General features: G+C 57.3%; 1 protein-coding gene across 13 annotated transcripts; it reads left to right on the plus strand.

The window, feature by feature from the left end:
- The first annotated feature begins 1,613 nt into the window (after nt 1-1,613).
- On the plus strand, nt 1,614-18,744 carry PITPNM1 (phosphatidylinositol transfer protein membrane associated 1). 13 transcript variants are annotated; one of them, XM_062576134.1, is made up of 24 exons: nt 1,614-1,664; nt 1,883-1,978; nt 2,845-3,059; nt 3,188-3,309; nt 8,275-8,496; nt 8,962-9,276; nt 9,545-9,640; nt 9,938-10,045; nt 10,217-10,278; nt 10,384-10,628; nt 10,850-11,039; nt 11,293-11,400; nt 11,742-11,899; nt 12,311-12,489; nt 13,195-13,365; nt 13,769-13,918; nt 14,119-14,267; nt 14,345-14,455; nt 14,561-14,677; nt 14,975-15,123; nt 15,470-15,619; nt 16,755-16,938; nt 17,411-17,539; nt 17,707-18,744. In XM_062576134.1, the coding sequence occupies exons 2-24, from the start codon at nt 1,901-1,903 to the stop codon at nt 17,971-17,973; spliced, it is 3,675 nt and encodes a 1,224-aa protein (XP_062432118.1). In that variant the 5' UTR covers nt 1,614-1,664; nt 1,883-1,900; the 3' UTR covers nt 17,974-18,744. The 13 variants fall into 13 exon arrangements, with proteins under 13 accessions (XP_062432118.1, XP_062432123.1, XP_062432122.1 ...); XM_062576139.1 differs by lacking the exon at nt 11,293-11,400 and having other exon boundaries at nt 10,367-10,628; nt 11,742-11,825; XM_062576138.1 differs by lacking the exon at nt 17,411-17,539.
- The last annotated feature ends 345 nt before the right edge of the window (nt 18,745-19,089 follow it).

Here is a 19,089-nt window from a genome sequence, read left to right on the forward strand (position 1 = left end):
AGCTATGAAGGGTGGGTGACCGTGAAAGGGATTTGGCTGAGTCCAGCGTTCCCACGTTAACCCTGCAGTAATGCAGAGGGGATTGGGGAGGAATGTGTCCCAGGAGAAAAGTAAGGGCAGCACCTGCTTCCAGACCATGGCTGTGGCAGAGCTGGCAGGGGCAATGGTGAGCCTACTAGGGCAGGAAGAAGGCACAGGGAGGGCAGGTAGAGGCAGAGGTAGGCAGGGCAGGACACGGACAGGTGGGGAGGAGTGATTGGAACATGGCTTTAGGAAGGGGGAGTCATGCTTGAGCAACCTGACAGCCTTCTACAATGAGATAATGGGCTTGGTGGCTGAGGGGAGAGCAGTGGATGCTGTGATCTTGATTTTGATGAGGCTTTCAGCACTGTCTCGTAAGGCAAACTGAGGCAGTATGGACTAAATAAATGGACACAGAGGTGGACTGAAAGCTGGCTGAGCTGCTGGGCTCAGAGGGTTGCAATCAGTGATACAAACTCCAACAGGAGGTCAGCCGCGAGCTGTGCATCTCTGGGGCTTCTACTGGGTCCACTACTATTTAGCATCTTCATTAGTGACCTGGATGATGGGACAGATCAGGACAGTAAACTTGCCTCAGTAAGTTTACAGATGACACACAACTGGGAGGAGTGGGTGATATACCAAAGGGCTATGCTGCCATTCCAAGGGACCTTGGCAGGCTGGAGAGAGGGGCAGAGAGGAAACTCCTAAAATTTAGCAAAGGGAAATGCAGCCCTGCTCCTGAGGAGGAATAAACCCAGGCACCAGAACAGGCTGGGCATTGACTAGCTGGAGAGCAGCTTTACAGTGAAGTACCTGGGGATCCTGGAGGGCATTAGGGTGACCATGGGCCAACAGCATCCTGGGCTGCATTAGGAAGAGTGTGGCCAGCAGGGTGAGGGAAATGATCCTTCCCCTCTACTCAGCCCTGACTGGGCCACATCTGGGGTGCTAGGTCCAGGTCTGGGCTCCCCAGAACAAGAAAGACAGGGACCTGCTGCAGCAAGTCCTGCAAAGGCCACAGCGATGACTGAGGCACTGGAGCATCTCTCATGTGAGGAGAGGCCAAGAGAGCTCGGGCTGGTTAGCCTGGATAAGATTCAGGAGGGATCAATACGCCTGACCAGCCCATCGGTACCTGATGGGGGGGTGCAGAAGTCAGAGCAGGACTCTTCTCAGTAGCTCAGTAGTGCTCAGTGACAGGATGAGAGGCAACGGGCACAAATTGACTTAAATGAAATCCTATTTGAACAAAAGACCCCTTTTAATTTAATTTAATTTATTTTAATTTAATTTTATTTTATCTTTTGCTGTGAGGGTGGCTGAGCACGGGACCAGGTTGCCGCCAAGAGGGAACGCTCCACCCTCGGAGGCGTTCGACCCCGACAGCAGGCTGCTCCACGCAGCCGGCCCAGGGCGCCCTGCTGTGGGCCGGGCTTGGCCTGGAGGGGCTCCTGGGGTGCCTCGGGAGCGTGGGAGGGGGCAGGGGCCCCGGGCAGGGCAGAGGCCGCTGGGGGCCGCCGAGGACGCGGGAAGCGCGCCACTTCCTCAGTTTGACGTCACGGCCCCCTGACGTCACAGCCGTCTCCTTGGGAACGGGCTGTGATGTCACAGGCCGGCGCGGAGCAGCGCAGGGGGCGCAGGTTCGGCGGAGCGCTGGCGGCCGGCGGCATGTGACAGCGGCGGGGGGCGAGGGGCGGTGCGGGGGCCGAGCCGAGCCGAGCCGGGCCGGGGCGGGCCGTGCCGGAGGGGGTGCGTTGCCATGGGAGCGGGGCGGGGCCGCGGCGGCGGCGGCGGCGGCGGCGGCGGCGGCGGGGCCGGGCCGGGCCGGGCCGGGGGCTGACGGCGGCGCTGCCCGCAGGCGCTGCCCCCCGCCGCCATGCTCATCAAGGAGTACCACATCCTGCTGCCCATGAGCCTGGAGGAGTACCAGGTGGCCCAGCTCTACATGATCCAGGTGGGCTCGGCCGCGGGGCCGGCGGGGGGCAGCGGCTCGGCTTGGCTCTGTGGGGCCGAGCGGGGGGCTGTGGGGCCGAGCATGGTCGCACATCTGGGACTTGGGGCTGAGCATGGAGCCGTGGAGGTGCGGAGCCGTGGGCGCATCGGGACTGCGCAGAGCCCAGGGAGGGCAGGAGCCTGGGGGCTGGGAGGGGGCGGAGGCACGGAGCTGTGGGACCTAGGTGGAGCCAAGGGATGCAGGCGCATGGGACGTGGGGCTGAGCCTGGAGCTGAGGGGTGCAGGGGCATGGGGATATGGGGCTGATCACGAAGTTGGGAAGGTGCAGAGGCCTGGGGATATGGGGACTATGTGGAGATGGGGGGAGTGCAGGGGCATGGGGCTGATCATGGAGCCATAGGGGTGCAGGGGCATGGGGCTGAGCATGGAACCAAGGGATGCAGGGCCATGGGGCTAAGCATGGAGCTAGGGGGTGCAGGGGCATGGCGACCAATGAGCCCAGTGTGTTTACCGGGTGCAGGGGTGGCAGTGAGGTTTGGGGGATGTTAAGGACCCAGAGAGACGAGGCTGAGCGTGGGGACTGGGATGGATGCAGGACCATGAGGGATGCAGGGGGATACGTGCAGGTGCTGAGGTCTGGGTGAACAGGGATCTGCAGGTGCATGGGTGGCTGCAGGGGCCAGTGAGGTGCTGCGCTTTGGGGGCATGAGGGTCTCTGGGGTGGGCACAGAGGCATAAGGCTGGGTAAGGGAGTCTCAAAGGTGGGCCTGCGTGCCAGGGCTGGGCTCAGGGGCGTGGATGCAGACAGAGGGGCCCTATGGTGTGGGTGTTGTGGGACACAGCTGAGCTCACCTCTTGCCCTGCAGAAGAAAAGCCGGGAGGAATCGAGTGGAGAGGGCAGCGGGGTGGAGATCCTGGCCAACCGGCCCTACAGTGATGGCCCGGGAGGCAGCGGGCAGTACACCCACAAGATCTACCATGTGGGCTCTCACATTCCCAGCTGGTTCCGGGCCCTGCTGCCCAAGGCTGCCCTTCAGGTTGAGGAGGAGTCCTGGAACGCCTACCCTTACACTCGCACCAGGTGGGCTCCTGGTGGGCAACCCCCCCCCCAGGGGGACAGCCCTGCTTCCGCTCCACGTGGCCTTAGAGGGATGGGTGGGCTTCGGGTCCCCCCTGCTTGGCTCAGCCCCCTTCCCGTGCCTCCTGCAGGTACACCTGCCCCTTTGTGGAGAAGTTCTCCATCGAGATTGAGACTTACTACCGGCCAGACTCCGGCCAGCAGACTAACGTCTTCAACTTGAGTGCAGCTGAGAAGAGGCAGAGGATTTTGGGTGTGTACCGCTGTTGCTGGCCTCTGGGCAGCCATGTTGGCAAAGCAGATGGCATGGCAGAAGCCGTGGGGCGGGGATGCTGTTGTGAGCCTTGCTTGGGGCACGAGTAGGAATTAACTCGTACCAAGGTGGAGGTGCTGTGTGGAGCCTTCCCATGTAGCGTTCCCACAGTGCCTAGCAGGACTGGATGTATAGGTTTATCGCGCAGCTTCCCACAGAGCAACCCTGTGTGTCCTGGGGTGAGCCTCACAGCTCAGCATCTTTAACAGACTGGACTTTACTTACCCTGCTGTCTTCTGAGTTCTGGGGCCAGCTACCTGGGGACTGTGGCAGCAGGAGGCAAATGTGCCCCAAGCTCCCTGCTCAGGCCCCTTGGCAGCACGGATGAAATAGATTCCACATTAAAAATGTTACAGAGGACAATTTTGTCCCCTTCCTTTTTCCCTGGGCTGTATCTTTATTTTCAGCTCTTCCCTTCCTGGAAGGGAACCTAACACCCCGGTGCTGGCAGGGGAGCTGGTGGAAGGCTGCTCCCTCCTATTCCCTTATTCCATTCCCTCTTCCCTGTCATCTGGCACAGCTTTGCCTTCCTGAAGTCTCTCCAAGAAGAGCAGGTGTGTGTGGGAACCTACTGAGGGTTCTTGGAGGGGATTTAGGGGCAGTCCAGGGCTTAGCTGAAGAGGGGAAATGAGTCTCCTCCTTCCAAGTAGGTAAAAAATAATTTTTTTCTAAGTCTCAGGAGGAGAGACTAAACCACCTATCACTGAGCACCTCCGTACCTTTACTTCCATCCTGCTCCTTGCTCCTTTGCTTTCCCCCATTCCTCAGCACTTTGATTCAGATCACTCTTGTGCTTCCTGGAAGCGTTGCAGTGGGAGAGCCTGGACACTTGGGTGGGATTCAGCTACCACAGGGAGGTTTTGGCACTTGTCACTGCAACCTCCCTTTCTGGGTGATGGAGAGCTCGCCGTTTTAGGTGCTGGAGTGCAGTATGATGCGCCGCCTCTTAAAATGGAGGCCTTAAAATAGGCACTCGGAGGAAATGATTCATCTGACCTATTTCTTTCATTGGCTCTTGTGGGATCTGGGGATGTCCAGCTTCGATGTTGGTGTCTAAAAATGTGTGTGTGGGGGGGAAATGAATCTCGCTCTCGCAGTCATTGGGCAGTGACTGAGTATGAACTGACCACTGACAGTGCACCATCCTTGTGCTCCATTCTCATCGACCCTCGTGGCAGGGCTGGATCTCCTGGTCTGACTTCTCCTCTGGCCTCTTTCCCCTTGGGCTTTCTGCAGGGCCTGGCCACACCTTGGAGAGGGCGACTGCTGCCTCCAATGGCTTCCCCTCGGAAAGGGGGGCTGCGGTGGGACCATGTCCTGTTGCACTCCTGTTGCGATGGCTGACCCAGGGCGGAATTTTCTTTGCTGGCTTATGTTCTTGTCCGGGAGTCCTGTGACACCTCAGGCTTAAATCCCTGCTGACCCGTATCACATTTCAAAGGGGACTGAAGGCAGAGTAAATGCCAAGGTTTGGACTCTAGGATCCAAACCAGTCTCCTTGCACCTGTAAACTGTATAACTGCATCCTCACAAATTGTTTTTTTGTCCCATAGCATGTAGCAGTAATAGTGAATAGACCTGCAAGTTGTCATGTGAATAATACTGCAGTGGGATAAATGCAAGCTTGAATGTTTCTCAGTTCTGCAGGTCATCTCAGAAACCCCCTTCCTTTGCTGCATAGTGATACATTTGATGCTTTCTATGTGCTGTTTCAATTCTTTGTGGCTTTTGTATCAATTTCCTCCTGTGGTAATACCACTTCTCACTCTGAAGCATTCACTACCTGTTTGCAGTCCTGAGGATGACCTGCCTGCAGCAGTCTGGCCTGGCTAATCGGTCAGGCTGGTTGCTCTGGAGGTGCTGTGGCCCACCGCATCCCTTCGGGCAAGGCGCTGTCTGCTCGCTGTGCGGAGCACTGTGGATGAGGACTGGGGCTGCCTCTTAGGGGAAGTTAGCTATGAAACATGCTGTGAGTTACTCCTGTTCTAGGATGTTATGCTGGCAAGTGTGCAGGGTCTTGTTACAGTTCCCTGCTGTCAAATGTGCTGTGGTGTGATCTGAGTTGCTCAGTAAGTTAACTGGATGCTTTCTGATTTAATGCAGACGGGGCTTGTGTTCTCTTTGTGGTTGAGGCAGTGGGATGCAGCTGGGTCACGTGCGTATCGCCTGGCTGTCAGTTCAATTTATGCTGTGTGTGGCCTGGTGGGAGTTTTGACCTTGCCTTCAAACAAGTGTTAAGCAGTGTCCTTGGAGCTGACCTAATCTGTGCATGTCTTGGCCTGGTATTGAAATGCATTTTTGAGTGGTTTTGGGATCTAAGGAGTCAGGAATGGTTGCTCCTCTCTGGGTTACTTCTGGAATTGTAGCTTCTGCATTATTTCTCATCCAGAAGTCTGGAAAATACTGTGGGAAAGGACTGCCTCAGTCATAGAAAGGGATATTCCTGTGGTCTTAGCTGCTGTGCTCCAGGCATTGGGTTCAGGGGCACCTGCAGGATGTGCGTCCTACCCTGCATGTATTGTAGTCCCAAGACGATGGCACAGCTGCAATGAAGTGCTTACCTGAAGGTGAAACCCTGGTGCTGAGCAAGAGAAGTCAAGAGTGTCTCTAGTGTCCCAGCTGGAGGGCTGCTGAGATGGTCATGGCCACCTGCTGGGTCTCTGTGACCTTTCTGTGACCACAGATACATTTTGTAGGAAGTGCTCTGTGTTGCAGGCTGAGGCAGCTACCCTTATCCTCCTCCCAGTTCTTCTGCTTTGGTGTGAGTGAGAGAGTGCCAGTGGCTTACCTGAGCCTATGCTTCCCCATTCAGAGGTGCTCATGAAAAATAAAAGAGGGTTTGTGCAGAATTTGGACCAAATGACTTCCTATAGTCTGTTCTGACCCATTTGTTTTTCTAGTGATTCTGTGAATACTACTAAAGCATGGTTAGTTTAGGATGATCAGCTTGCTTGGCAGCATCTACCTCTGATCCTGCAGGCATAGCAAACAAAAAGCAGTGCCCGATGTCTCAGGTGCTGCCTTTAGCCCTGCTGCCAATCCATCTGACTGCTCTAAGCAGATGCTATTTATAGTGCATCAAATACAGGTTCGGATCTAGCTTGGTGAGGGCAAATTGCGTTGTTTTTTACAGTAGACCAGCCCAGCAGCAAACCAGATGTGTCAGTCTGACTCCCCATTAGGAGAAAGGTCTCGCCTGCAGATATCTGGAGAGGGACAGTCAACACAGTCCTCCATTAGAGAGGAATTGGGGAATTAGTCTTGTTTTGACCAGAGCAGAGTCCTTTTGCTAATGTAGTGTTGGCTGCAGAAATGTAGATTTCCCTGTCTGTGTGCTCCTCTGGGATGCCAGCCGCGTTCAGGGTGACAACACTGAGTGCTCTAACAACAGTCTCTCGTGGCTGCAGGGCTCACACCACTTGCTTCCCACGCTTCCTAATCTTATTCTGTTTCTCTTTGAGCAACAGATGCATAGACGGAGACTGATTTCTTTTGGTCCCAAACTCTGCACTAGGGCTTCCCACCCTGTCCTGGCATTAGAGAGAACCAATCCGACTGAGTCTTGTTCCTTCAAACACCCACTGTGCACCATCCTTTTGAGCTATCTAAATGACTGTCAAGTCTGTATCTGATTTTTGCTGGATGCTGTCCTTGAGCAGAGCAGAGATGTAGCAGGTTCTGCTCTGTAATTCCAGTGCCTGGTGCCACCAGCTTCTGCCTTGTGTGATTCTTCTGACTGGGGGTGTCTTACCTGCATGGGCTGGTCCGTGCTTCACTGCTTCTTATCCTTTGCTTTGCTTCAGCCTTTACTTTTAAGAAGTATATCTTGTATTTTCCTTGCTTCTTCCCCCTTTCCAGCTCTCTGCAGCCCCTTGCCTGTGAGCCCTGTCTTTAATTGCATGAGCAGTTTTGAAGAGTGTTCCAGTTGCAGAATGAGAACAAGGGCTATTTGATGGGGGGGGTTCCTCCTTGCTCACAGCGCAGTTTGCTTTTGCTTGAAGTGTTGCTAAGCCTGCTTTTATGCCTTGCCCTGTTGCTAGAGCCTGCTTGGGGATCTTGAGATGGGAAATCAGTAGTTAGGGGACATGCTGTGAGTTACTCAAGAGGATTTCTGCTGAGCCTTTCAGGGGGTCCTTCAGCATCTACTACGCATGAGCACAGAAATCCCAGCTGACAGCAGCAAAGGCTGCTTTCACAGAGCTGCGAGCCGGGGCCTGTGACCCTCAGGCCCCAGGGCCTTCACACCCTGCTGCTTCACACCTTGCTGCCCCATCACAGCTGTGTCAGTCTGCCCAGTCTAGCCTAGTCCTCCTCACCCAGCCCACGCATTCCCTGGAGTCACCTGAGCCTTTCTTCCAGCTGCCAAATCTCCTCGCTAATGCGTGTATGTGTGTCATCCTTGCTGTTAATACAGCTGGCAGCTTCTGTGCCTTCCCCAGCGGCTGCCTGTGCCTCTTGCAGCCATGCTCTGCCTGCTCTGGACCTACAGTGCGCAGACATGGGAAGGGGGCTTGCCTCCTTGTCTTTCTTCTTGCTGGATCAGGCCCTGGTGTAGAGAAGGGATCTGGACAGCTGGGTATAGCCAAAGGTGGCTTTGACCTGGTGGTCTTGGGAACAGAAAGTATTTGTTGTCAGTACCAGCTTTAAGAAGCTGCCCTGAAGGGCAGTTTACCATCCCTCAGGTGGGCAGACTAATACTATATGCTGCGCTGCAGGCTGTGTTGGAGATCTGGCTTAGCTATAATAACTTGCAGGGTCTCCCCTCCTGTTTCCACACTTCTCTGCCCCTTCCTTGCTCTGCCCAAGCCCTTGGGCTGTTCCAGCCATCACTGCAGCCTGCGAGCGTGTAATGGCAGAGTGTGGGATGCAGCACCATCAGCACCACTCTCTGCCTGCTCCCTGTAGACACCATCGACATTGTGCGAGACCCTATCTCCCCTGGGGAGTACAAGCCCGAGGAGGACCCAAAGCTGTATCACTCCGTGAAGACGGGCCGGGGCCCACTGGGTGATGACTGGCTGGAAGTGGCAGCTGGTGGGCCCCTAATGTGTGCCTACAAGCTCTGCAAGGTGGAGTTTCGCTACTGGGGCATGCAGTCCAAAATTGAGCAGTTCATCCATGACGTAGGTGAGTGTGGGACCTCGGCACCTCCCTGCCTGCTGTGTCCGATGTTCGTTGGCTGATGGATGCTGTGGTTCTCCAGCATCCATGCTGTGGTGTTGTGACCAGTATTCAATCAGAACCTGTATCCATCTGGCATCTGTGCTGTCCTGGCAATGCTCTGTGCTAGCAGAGCTGGTGCTGTGCTGATGGAGAGAGAGGAGGGCTGATGCAAGAAGCAGGTGAAGGGCAGAGATCTGTGTGTGTGTGCAGGAGCCATAAAGCTGCTGGGAGCCGTACATGGCATGCTGGGGGGATGCATGGATGAGACTTATTTTGAAGGCAGTGGGGAGGGCCAGGGTGGCTAGGGGCAGCCCCCTGAAACCATTGAGAGTTCTGCCTAGATGGAACATCCTAAACCACCAAGCCTAGTGAATGGGAGATGGGTCTGCCAGGGGCTTAGGATATGCCTCGCTCGTTTTGTTCTCACAGGCTTGCGCAAAGTGATGCTGCGAGCACACCGCCAGGCTTGGTGCTGGCAGGATGAATGGACAGACCTGACCATGGAGGACATCCGGCAGCTGGAGGAGGAAACAGCCCATATGCTGGCGCAGAAGATGGCCAAGTGCACTGAGGCTGAGGAGACCCCTGCAGCTGGCCCCAGCACTGAAAGCCGCCTGGAGCCAAGTGGTGCCAATGGGCAGGACAGTGCTGAGCCACAGGGGGCATCCGATGCCTCCCCTGATGATAACTTTGCTAAGCAATGGTCCACATCCTCCCGGTCGTCCTACTCTTCCCAGCATGGAGGTGAGAGACCTGTCTGGGAAGAGAGATTCTGTGTGCACTGGGATGGGGATCCCTTCTCAGTGGAGTGATAGGGACCCAGGAGCCCTTCTCAGGAGGGGATGCTGCAGAGGGGAACGCTGTCTTTCTGAACCTGGATCTCCCAGTGGATGGTTCTGGGCACAAGAACTGCCACAGGGGTTTGGGGCAGCAGGACCTATAGGTTTCATGGAGCAAGAGTGATGCCTTGCTGCAGAGGGGGCTCTGGGCTCTGATTCCTTATCTGGGGCAGGGGGGGTGTCTCCTCAGAGTCTGTCCGAATGGCGCATGCAGAACATCGCACGGGACTCCGAGAACAGCTCTGAGGAGGAGTTCTTTGATGCCCACGGTACAGCAGAGCAGCCCTGCCCGGTCCCCGTGACCTCAGCCTGGGGACATGCAGGGTTTTGGTGGTTGAAACCCCCAGCCGGGGCTGGGCACTGGTGCAGCGGGAGTTCCCACTGCAGGCTCATTGCAAGCTTTGGCTTGCCTATGCTCTAGGTGGGCTGGATTCCACCTCTGCCATTCTGGGAAGGATTCCTAGGGTGGATGTTAGCTCCCATGGTGGGAGCAGGGTGTGGGTGCAGGACATATGGCTCGAGCTTTGTGGGACCACCTGCCCACAGAGCTCTCCTTGCTGCCACAGAGGACTTGTCTGACAGTGACGAGGTCTTTGCAAAGGAGATGACGAAGTGGAGCTCTAATGACTTCCTGGACACGCTGGAGCAGCCAGTGGAGCTGGATGAAGCGCTAGGTGAGTCTGGGACAGTTGTGAGCGCTACATGCAGGGGCCTGGAGTGGGAAAGGCATGATTGTGGATGTTTGACCTGTCTACTGCCTGAGACCTGGCATGAGTGTCCCAGGACAGGAGCTGGATCCCTTTTTGGAAACCCCAGGTAGGCTCATCCGGGCCCTGTCTTTGCAGAGGATGGAGCTAGCGCTGCCAAGGCAGGTAGCGAAGGACTGGCGGGGCCTGGCTTGCCTGAGGTATGTGCATCCTGCTCTCCCCTGCCCTTGTGTTGGGTAAATCTGGCCATGCCCTCCTCAGCATGGATGCCCATGGGGTAGATGGCAGCGCTCTCCTTCCTGCAGGGTGGCTCAGTGGAGAGTGCGGCGCAGGCGTGTCGGATCCACGTGCTTTTCCTCATCCTCCACAGTGGGAACATCCTGGACCAGGGCACAGGCGAGCCGGGCTCCAAACAGGCTGATGTACAGACACTGGCTGCCACTTTTGATGCCGTCACCCGCATCCACTTCCCGGAGGCTCTGGGGCACGTGGCACTGCGCCTGGTGCCCTGCCCACCCATCTGTGCTGCTGCTTACGCCCTTGTCTCCAAGTACGGCTGGCGTCATGATGGGCTAGGGGGCTGTGGCCTGCTAGCTCAGGGTGACATATCATGCTAAGGGAAGACAAGGGTGCAATTTTCCCTGGCAAATAGCCCAGGGCTGCAGAAGTAATTGGGGAGGGGATGATTCTGGAGAGGGGACTCTCCTCCTGGTTTGGCTTCCCTGGGTGTTGGGGCAGGGGCAGCCCTGCTTATTCTCCCCCATCTCTCAGGCTCAGCCCGTACAGCCATGATGGGGACAGCCTGTCCAGCAGCCAGGATCACATCCCACTGGCAGCCCTCCCACTCCTGGCCACGTCCTCGGGGAGCTACCAGCATGCAGTGGGCACTGTTATTGCTCGGGCCAACCAGGCTTACAGCACCTTCCTGCACTCTGGGGAGGGAGCCGGCTTCTGCGGCCAGGTGAGAGGTGCTGTGGTGGACAGAGGTGCTAGCCAAATGGAGTTCTTGAGCTATGAGTTGCTGGAGGCTGGGGGACAATTTGGGGAAAATGTTGGTCCTTCTTAGGCATCAACTGGTGGTCATGGGACTGCTGGAGCTTGGCTCCAACCTGGACATATTTTCCTGTGTCCAAATGGCAGAGGGGCTGGCTGCCTGGTGGGTCTGGAGGCGCTCTCCCTCCTGGCCCTCAGCATGGCTTTGGGCTGTCCTGTAGGTGGTGCTCATCGGGGACTGTGTGGGAGGCATCCTGGGCTTCGATGTGCTGTGCCAAAGCCGAGCAGGCTTAGGGGGCAGTCGGAGCAGCAGCCGCCGGGGCAGCCTGGTGAGTGCATGGGACATTTTGGGCCCTATCCCATTTGCCCGCTTCCCCTCCACCCCTAGTAGTGCCTGTGCTCTTCTACTAGCATCCTGCTGTGTCTGGGAGCACAGAGAGTGTGTGAAAGGGATTTGCACCCATGGGTGCCTCTAAAGACAATGCTGTTGGCTGTGGGTGGGAGTGCAGGGTTAGCTAAACAAAATGCCCATCCAGGGGAATTGTGCTATATTTTGCCATGGTGCCCCTCAGCGAGGATGGACAGGGGCTGGCAGCGGTGGGGAAGTGTGTCCATGGCATCTCAGATCAGCTCAGCAGATGCTGGGCGCTTGCTGCTTTTCATCTCCCAGAACATGGAGCCCATCTCCCCAGAGCTGTGCGGCGGGAAAGACCTGCTGGCTGAAGGAGCAGATGGAGCAGGAGGATCAGCCCAGGTCAGTCCAGAGCTGGGGGCACAGCTGCCCTCCCGGGAGCCCGGGGACAGCCAACACCACAGCTCCTTATGCAGGTGAGAGCAGCCAGTGCACTGGGAGGGTTAGAGTGCAATTGGGAAGCACCAGACATGCCTCCATGGGTGGGCAGGGCATATGCATGCAGCCACTTGGTCCCTGTGGAAGCACTAATGCTTTTTGGAGCAGCTGCAACAGATTTTGTGCTTTTTCTCTGAGGTGGCTGGGAAATTTGTCCTTTGCAGCCCCATGGGGGGTCCAGCCTGGGAAGGAGCACTGCATGGATGTAGTCTGCTCCCAAGGACTGGGGACATCTTGCTGGAGCTCTGCCGCTCCCAGGAGCTCCTCTCTGCTAACAGCTTTGCCTGTTCCATAGCACAGTGGCTCCTGAGTCTGGTGGGACCAGGAATCGCCATGGCCAGGAAGGCCCCATGTTTCCTGGCTGAGGCCCAGTCTACTCTGCTGTCCAGCCTACAGGCCAGCGAGCCGCCACTGGAGGCAGAGGCACCACGGAGCGGTAGCTCAGCGCTGGATGGGGCTGAGGGCACCAGCGCCCGCCTTGACTTTAAGGTATCCGGCTTCTTCCTCTTTGGCTCTCCGCTGGGGCTGGTGCTAGCACTGCGCAAGACCGTCATGCCTACTATGGATGGTGAGGACCCCTGTGAGCTGTGAGGCCCTGTGGTGCAGGCCCTGGAGCCTCCCTGCTCTGTCATCTTCTGGTGCTGGGGCCCCAAGAGCCCCTTCTACCTACTGAAATATGAATCATGCTTCCCCGGCGCAAGCCTGAACCCCACCTGGGATCTCCCCAATCAACCCTGTGTGGGTTTAAACCCCTTCCAGGCCAAGCCCTCGCTGTGCAGATCTCAACATTCATGTGTGCCTGAGCATCCCCTTCTCTGCTGTGTGCCAGCCTGAGCCTAGCTTGGCAGCTGGGCTGGGGACATATGCCTTACTAAGGCCAAAGTGCCTCTGCTGGTATCCTGGGCTTGCCTCTCCCAGCACACAGCTGGATGCAGCCTCTACAGGGCTGATGGAGGGACTTTCCTCCAGGTTCAGCCTTTTCCTCAGGCCTGGCCTTTCCCCTTGCTTCATGAGGGCCTGAATATGCTGCGAGCTCCTTTTGCCTTCCCTGCTGTGGGCCTGCCCTCCCTGCCTGCACCCTGGAGCTCCCTGCCAGCTGAGGGCAGATTTCAGCACCTCACTGCATGGGTGCCAGCCCAAGCCCCTCTCCCTGTACCTGCCAGCCCTCATGTGCCACTGCCTGAGGCCTGTTCCCCATCATCCTTGGGCTCCTTGCCACCTGGCACACAGGCTGGGCCACCTTGGGTGCACCGACTCCCTCTCTTTGCCCCAGTGGCCCAGCTGCGTCCTGCCTGCGAGCAAATCTACAACCTCTTCCATGCGGCTGACCCATGCGCCTCTCGCCTGGAGCCCCTCTTGGCCAAGGCCTTCCATGCCGTACCACCTCTCAGTGTGCCACGCTACCAGAAGTACCCGCTGGGAGACGGCACCACCTCGCTGCTGGGTGAGCACCCATGGCACTACAGGAGCCTCGTTGGGGTGGGTGGAAAAGGGGGAAAGGCAACTTGCAGCATCTGCAGTCCCCTTTGGTGTCCAGCACAGAAGGTTATGGTGGGGTTTTTCCTCCTATTTGAGGGGCGTGTGGAGCATCTCTAGCTTGCTGAGGCAGGTGCCAATGCTGCTCCCCTTCCACTGAGAAGCAAAGATACACCCAGTGCCTACTCAAGTGCCTGTATGAGCCTGCTGTCCCTGCGGTGGGCAAGGGAGGAGTGGAGTGGAAGTGGAGTGAAGCGACAGCGGTGGCTGCAGCGTGGCTGGGCATCCCCACAGGGTCTTTGGGCCATGGGGGAGACCCCAAACAGGTTGCAATGCTGTGACCTTACTCCACACTCTGTATGGCTCTGCAGCGGACACCCTGCAGACACACTCTGCTCTCTTCTTGGATGAGGCGGACGTGACCGTCCCTACTACCCCCACCAGCAGTTTTGGGGGCTTTTGGAGAGGCAGCGAGCCAGGCGAGCCCCCCACTCCAGCCAGCACCAGTGAAGTTGTCAAGAGTAAGTGCTATACCCTGACCTGGGTTGCCCATGCCATTCCAGGGGAAGGTGGGTGGTTGGGCGTAAGAGGTGGGACCAGGGCAAGGCAAGAGGTCCCGAGACGTGATGCAGAGTGTGAAATGGGCTCAGCATGGATGGGTTATGGAGGATAGATTCATCTGGGGATGGATTCACGTGAGTTCACGCAGCTCTCCCTGCAGTCCTGGAGCGCTGGTGGGGCCCGAAGCGCATCGACTACTCACTGTACTGCCCTGATGCGCTGACCGCCTTCCCCACCATCACCCTGCCTCACCTCTTCCACGCCAGCTACTGGGAGTCCTCCGATGTAGTGGCCTTCATCTTGCGGCAGGTGTGGCAGGTGTGCGGGTGGGCACGGCAGTGTGGGCGGGGCCAGAGAGGCTGAGCTGAGGCTGTGCTGCTCTGTAGGTGATTGAGAAGGAGGGGCCAGAGCTGATGGAGAGTGAGGAGAGCTCTGTCTACAGCCCTGCTATCCCCCGGGAGAAGTGGCAACGCAAGCGCACCCAAGTGAAGATTCGGGTATGTGCCCTCCCAGGCTGCACCTAGTTACTGCTTTCTGCACTGTGCCCCCCTTCCCTCCCCCCTCAGGATTTTGTGGCTGCTGAGCCCTGTACGTCCTTGCAGAATGTGACAGCCAACCACCGGGCCAGTGACACCATTGTTTGTGAGGGCAAACCGCAGGTCCTCAGTGGGCGCTTCATGTACGGACCTTTGGACGTGGTGACGCTGACAGGGGAGAAGGTATTGCTAGGGCTTGTGGTGCTACTGGGACCTGCTGGGGGCCTGGATGGACAAGGCAGGGAGTAGTATGTCTAGAAGTGGACACAGGGCTGGTGTCTGCTGTGGCCTGGGGGGCAGGAAAGGGTTATAAGGAGCATGGCCCCTCAGGATCCTTTGGGATGGCAGAAAAGAGCCATTTTGTCTTGTAGATCTGTGGTTGGGGTGGAGTAAGGTGGGGACATAGAAGCCATCAGGATGTGACAGAGTGGATGGACTTCCTGGGGCCGGTCCTTGATCAGCCCTTTTCCTCCAACTCAGGTGGATATCTACATCATGACGCAGCCGCTGTCAGGGAAATGGCTGCACTATGGCACTGAAGTGACTAGCGGCAGCGGGCGCCTGAACTTCACCATCCCTCCAGACAAGGCCTTGGCCATTGGCATATACCCTGTGCGCATGGTGGTAAGGTGAGAGGTGGCCAGGGCTGACGCTCAATTTGGTGCAGGTAGGGGCATCTCAGCTTGGTTCTTGCTCTGTGTGCACTCTCAGCCTGAAGGACCTCAGCTTTGTAGATCCTGTTACCATAGATATCCCTTGGGTGGTAGCTTTTTTCTGCCCTCCCCTTGTCCTGGCTGTGTGAGCTGGCCAGGCCATGTCCACCTTTGCTCCAGCCCGTGTGTTGGGGCTTCTGGGCAATGTGGGAGGAAGCCTAGTGGGAGGATAGGTGAGTCAGGCACTGGAGGGTGGGAGGTCCCTGCAGCTCCGCAGATGCTGAGATAGCAGACTCTGATGCTCTCTTCTCTCCTGTGCCAGGGGTGATCACACCTATGCGGAGGCTTATCTGACAGTGGTGGCACGAGGCACTGAGTCAGTTGTGTTCAGCATCGATGGCTCCTTCACAGCCAGTGTCTCTATCATGGGCAGCGACCCTAAAGTGCGGGCTGGGGCTGTCGATGTTGTAAGGTAGGTTTCTTTCTCACAGGGTGGCAAATACCCTCTCCTATTGTGACTTGGTGACAACCCATTCATAAAATCAGGGTGTTTGGGGCATCAAAGTAGCCTCCTGTCCCCTGGGAGAGCTGGAGATATCTTTCAGAACCCACAAAGGCCTTGCCTGGAGCCTCATGGTGTTTCTGTATTGGCAGCTTGTTGCAGGAAAACATTTCCCCCTTTCCCTAGAGCCTGGCACTATCCAACCCTGCAGCTCCTCAGCTGGACTCTATGTAGGCTCCCAAGGCTGGGCTGCAGAAGAGATCTGGGAGGAGGGAACTGCTTTGTCTGTGCCCAGTGAAATGCCAGGACTGCTCAGCATGTGCTGTCAGCAGGCACAGGAGGTAGCTTTCCTGGAAGTCTGTTGAAGATCCTTTGGGCTGTTCCTGGTGGCACTCCACTAATGGTGGTTTTAATTGTAGAAGCCTGTTGTGATATGACGCAGCTCTGCTGTGCATCCAGAGTTGCTGAAGTCCCCAGAGGGAGAATAAGCATGGTCTTTGCAAGCCATGGAGCAGGATTTAATGCGTGGGGGAAGCCATGAGAGCTTTTTGGGAACCAGAGCCCATGGATAATCTCTGGGAGAAGTCTGGAGTCTTTCCTACTGGCAGGGCTCGAGTGGACCTTTAAGCTGGCTCTGACTTCTCCACTTCTTTGTCACAGCACAAACAGCCTCTTTCTGTCCTTCCGGCTGCTCTGGGAGTGGTGACTTCCCCTTTCCCCTAGCGAACGACTGAAAGTTAGTGGTTTTGTCATGGGTTTGCTGAAGATTTCCAGTAAAGCTTGTAGTGTGTGTTCCCAACAGTGCTCCCCCCTCTGTCCTGGTGACCACAGCCATCTCTGCCTGTCCCCACTCTTCAGGTGGCCCTTTCCCTGTTGTCCCGCTATAGAAAATCTTGTGCTTAGCTCCCAGCCCTGCCGTGGTGCCTCTGGCTGTGCCACATCCATGCTTGCTGCCTTCCCTGCAGCTCCAGCCTTTTGCCCCACTGTGGTGTGCAATGCACACCCCATCCTGCCACCTGTCTGGTGGCCTTGCTCTTCACACAAGGCACTGTGGTCCCCCTGAACCTCCCTCACACCATGCAGTGACACATCTTCCCTTTCTCAGGCACTGGCAGGACTCCGGCTACATGATCATTTATGTGACAGGACGTCCTGACATGCAGAAGCACCGCGTAGTGGCCTGGCTCTCCCAGCACAACTTCCCCCATGGCGCTGTCTCCTTCTGTGATGGTCTCACCCATGACCCCTTGCGCCAGAAGGCAGCTTTCCTGCAGAGCCTGCAGACCGAGGTGGGCCCCAATCCTGCCTGCTCAGGGCTGGAGACATGAGCAGGATGGGACCAGAGGGCTTGCTGAGGTGGCTTAGGGCCTGTGCTGGTGGTGGTGGGAGCCTGGGTTGTGCTGTGGTCCCCTGCCCTTCGTTCCTGGGACTGGAGCATAGCAGAGAAGCACTGTAGCACAGAGGAGCTGCATGCAGAGGTACTCGGAGCTGGGCCTGGCTGCGATGGCAGAGCCTGCCACCACTGTCACTGTCCGGAACCAGGGCCAGAACCAGGCTCATGGCGTGGAGGAGGATGAGGAGGGGCTATTACAGCTACCATGACTGCAGATGAGAGAGTCTAGGTCCCTGCTGCTTTTGTTGGGCTGTAGCCCAGGGTGGCCAGGACCAGGACATATGTGGCCTCTCTCTACCACGGGAATTGTTGGAACCAGAGGGGATGGTTGGTCCATGCCCTGATGAGGCTCCTCCTGTCTGTGACAGGCAGAGATCACCATCGTCGCTGGCTATGGCTCCACCAAGGACATCTCTGTCTACAGCTCCCTGGGGCTTTCACCAGCTCACATCTACATTGTGGGCCGGGCTGTGAAGAAGTTTCACAGCCAGTGCCAGGTACGGTGGCTAGGCTGGGGCTGTTGGGTGGCCATGTGCTGATCTGGATGGCAGGGTGGTGGAAGCAGGTGGTGGGGTGGTTGTCCCCGCTAGGGCTTGTGACTGTTGCAGTGGGTTGCGAAGCCTTGGCAGGGGCTAGCACAGCTCAGGCCATCCATATCCTGCAGTTCCTCTCTGAAGGCTACGTAGCCCACCTGGCCCAGCTGGAGGCGGCATCCCTGGCCCACTCCCCAAAAGGACCACCACGACCGACGCTGGGTAAAGGCACTTACGGCTGCCCAGCGCCCGTCGACTTCCTGCGCAAGCAGAGCCAGCTGCTGCGGTCGCGGGGGCCAAGCCAGGCAGAGCGTGATGGGGGACCCCCGCCGGCACCGCCTGGCCTGCCTCGGGCCAAGCCCCGCAGTGTCAGTCTCAAGCTGGAGAGCGAGGAGTGAGTGTGATGCGGCCCCCGTCCCCCTGCCGTGAGTCACCCACGGCAACAGCCTTGATTTCCCAGCCAGGAGTGCCCGGTGCCCGAGCTGGCACCGCAGGCCCGGAGCTGATACGAAGGAGAGGAAGGCACCGGGCCCGGAGATCATGGGGCCCTGGGAGATGGTGCTCTGTGCTGCCCCAGGAGCAGCAGCAACCCCCTTAGTGCTGAGCCACACTGGGTACTGCCTGCTGCCCCCCAGCTCTGCCCCCATGCCGAACGCCTCTCCTTGGCCTCCCCATCCTGTCCTCCAGCTCTTTGTGCCCCTTTTTCTCTAGGCTTGTGGGAGCTGCAGCTGGCCTTTGGGCTTTGCCCCCGGCCTTTCTCCCCAGCATGGTGTGGGGAACTGGTGCACTGCCCCCCAGCCCTGTGCCTGCAGGGCTGTCGTGCGCTGGTTCACCTCTCCCAGGGCTTCCTCCTGCTGCAGTCCCCAGGGTCTGCCCTCCTTGCCTACCCCTGGAGTTGGAGGTGTAGGCACGTAATGGGAGGGCCAGTGGCACCATCCCTATCTCCCCACCACCACCCTGACCACTTATTTATTTCCTTCTGGTCTTGAGAGTCATCGGGCAGGGGAAGGGCTGGGATTAAAACATGGTTCCTTTGTTCTGTTGATTTTGTTGCAATGTGAAATAAAGCAATATAAAGAGCAGCCAGGGCACGTGTGGCTCCTCTTACAGATGTTAACGCTGGCACAGGGATGCTTGGAAAGATGTCTGCTCTCCTGGTGCAACACTCACTGGGCCACAGGAACAAAGTTGTCACCCTGAGTGATAGCCTGACACCTAGGGCAGCTGGGGAACCAGACAGGCCCTGGGGGAAATTTGGTATCTCTGGGCTCAGTTGGGCTCCTGAGTAGGCCTGTAGGTTGAAGCCAAAGGGAGAGGCACCATGCCTGGACCTTGGATAACCCAGCATCCAATGCAGGGAGAAAGTAGGACTGAGGTGTTGGCTCACCAACACCTCTTCAAACATTCTTCAAGCCATGAGGACTGTGACCTTTTTTTTAGTAAGTCTAATTGTGTGGGTCTGGCGGGTACAGGTTGTTGTTACATCAAATACCCAGTGCTTTGCACCCATTTGT

The sequence above is a fragment of the Rhea pennata genome, chromosome 5, assembly GCF_028389875.1.
Source record: "Rhea pennata isolate bPtePen1 chromosome 5, bPtePen1.pri, whole genome shotgun sequence".
NCBI classification, from domain to species: Eukaryota; Metazoa; Chordata; class Aves; order Rheiformes; family Rheidae; genus Rhea; species Rhea pennata.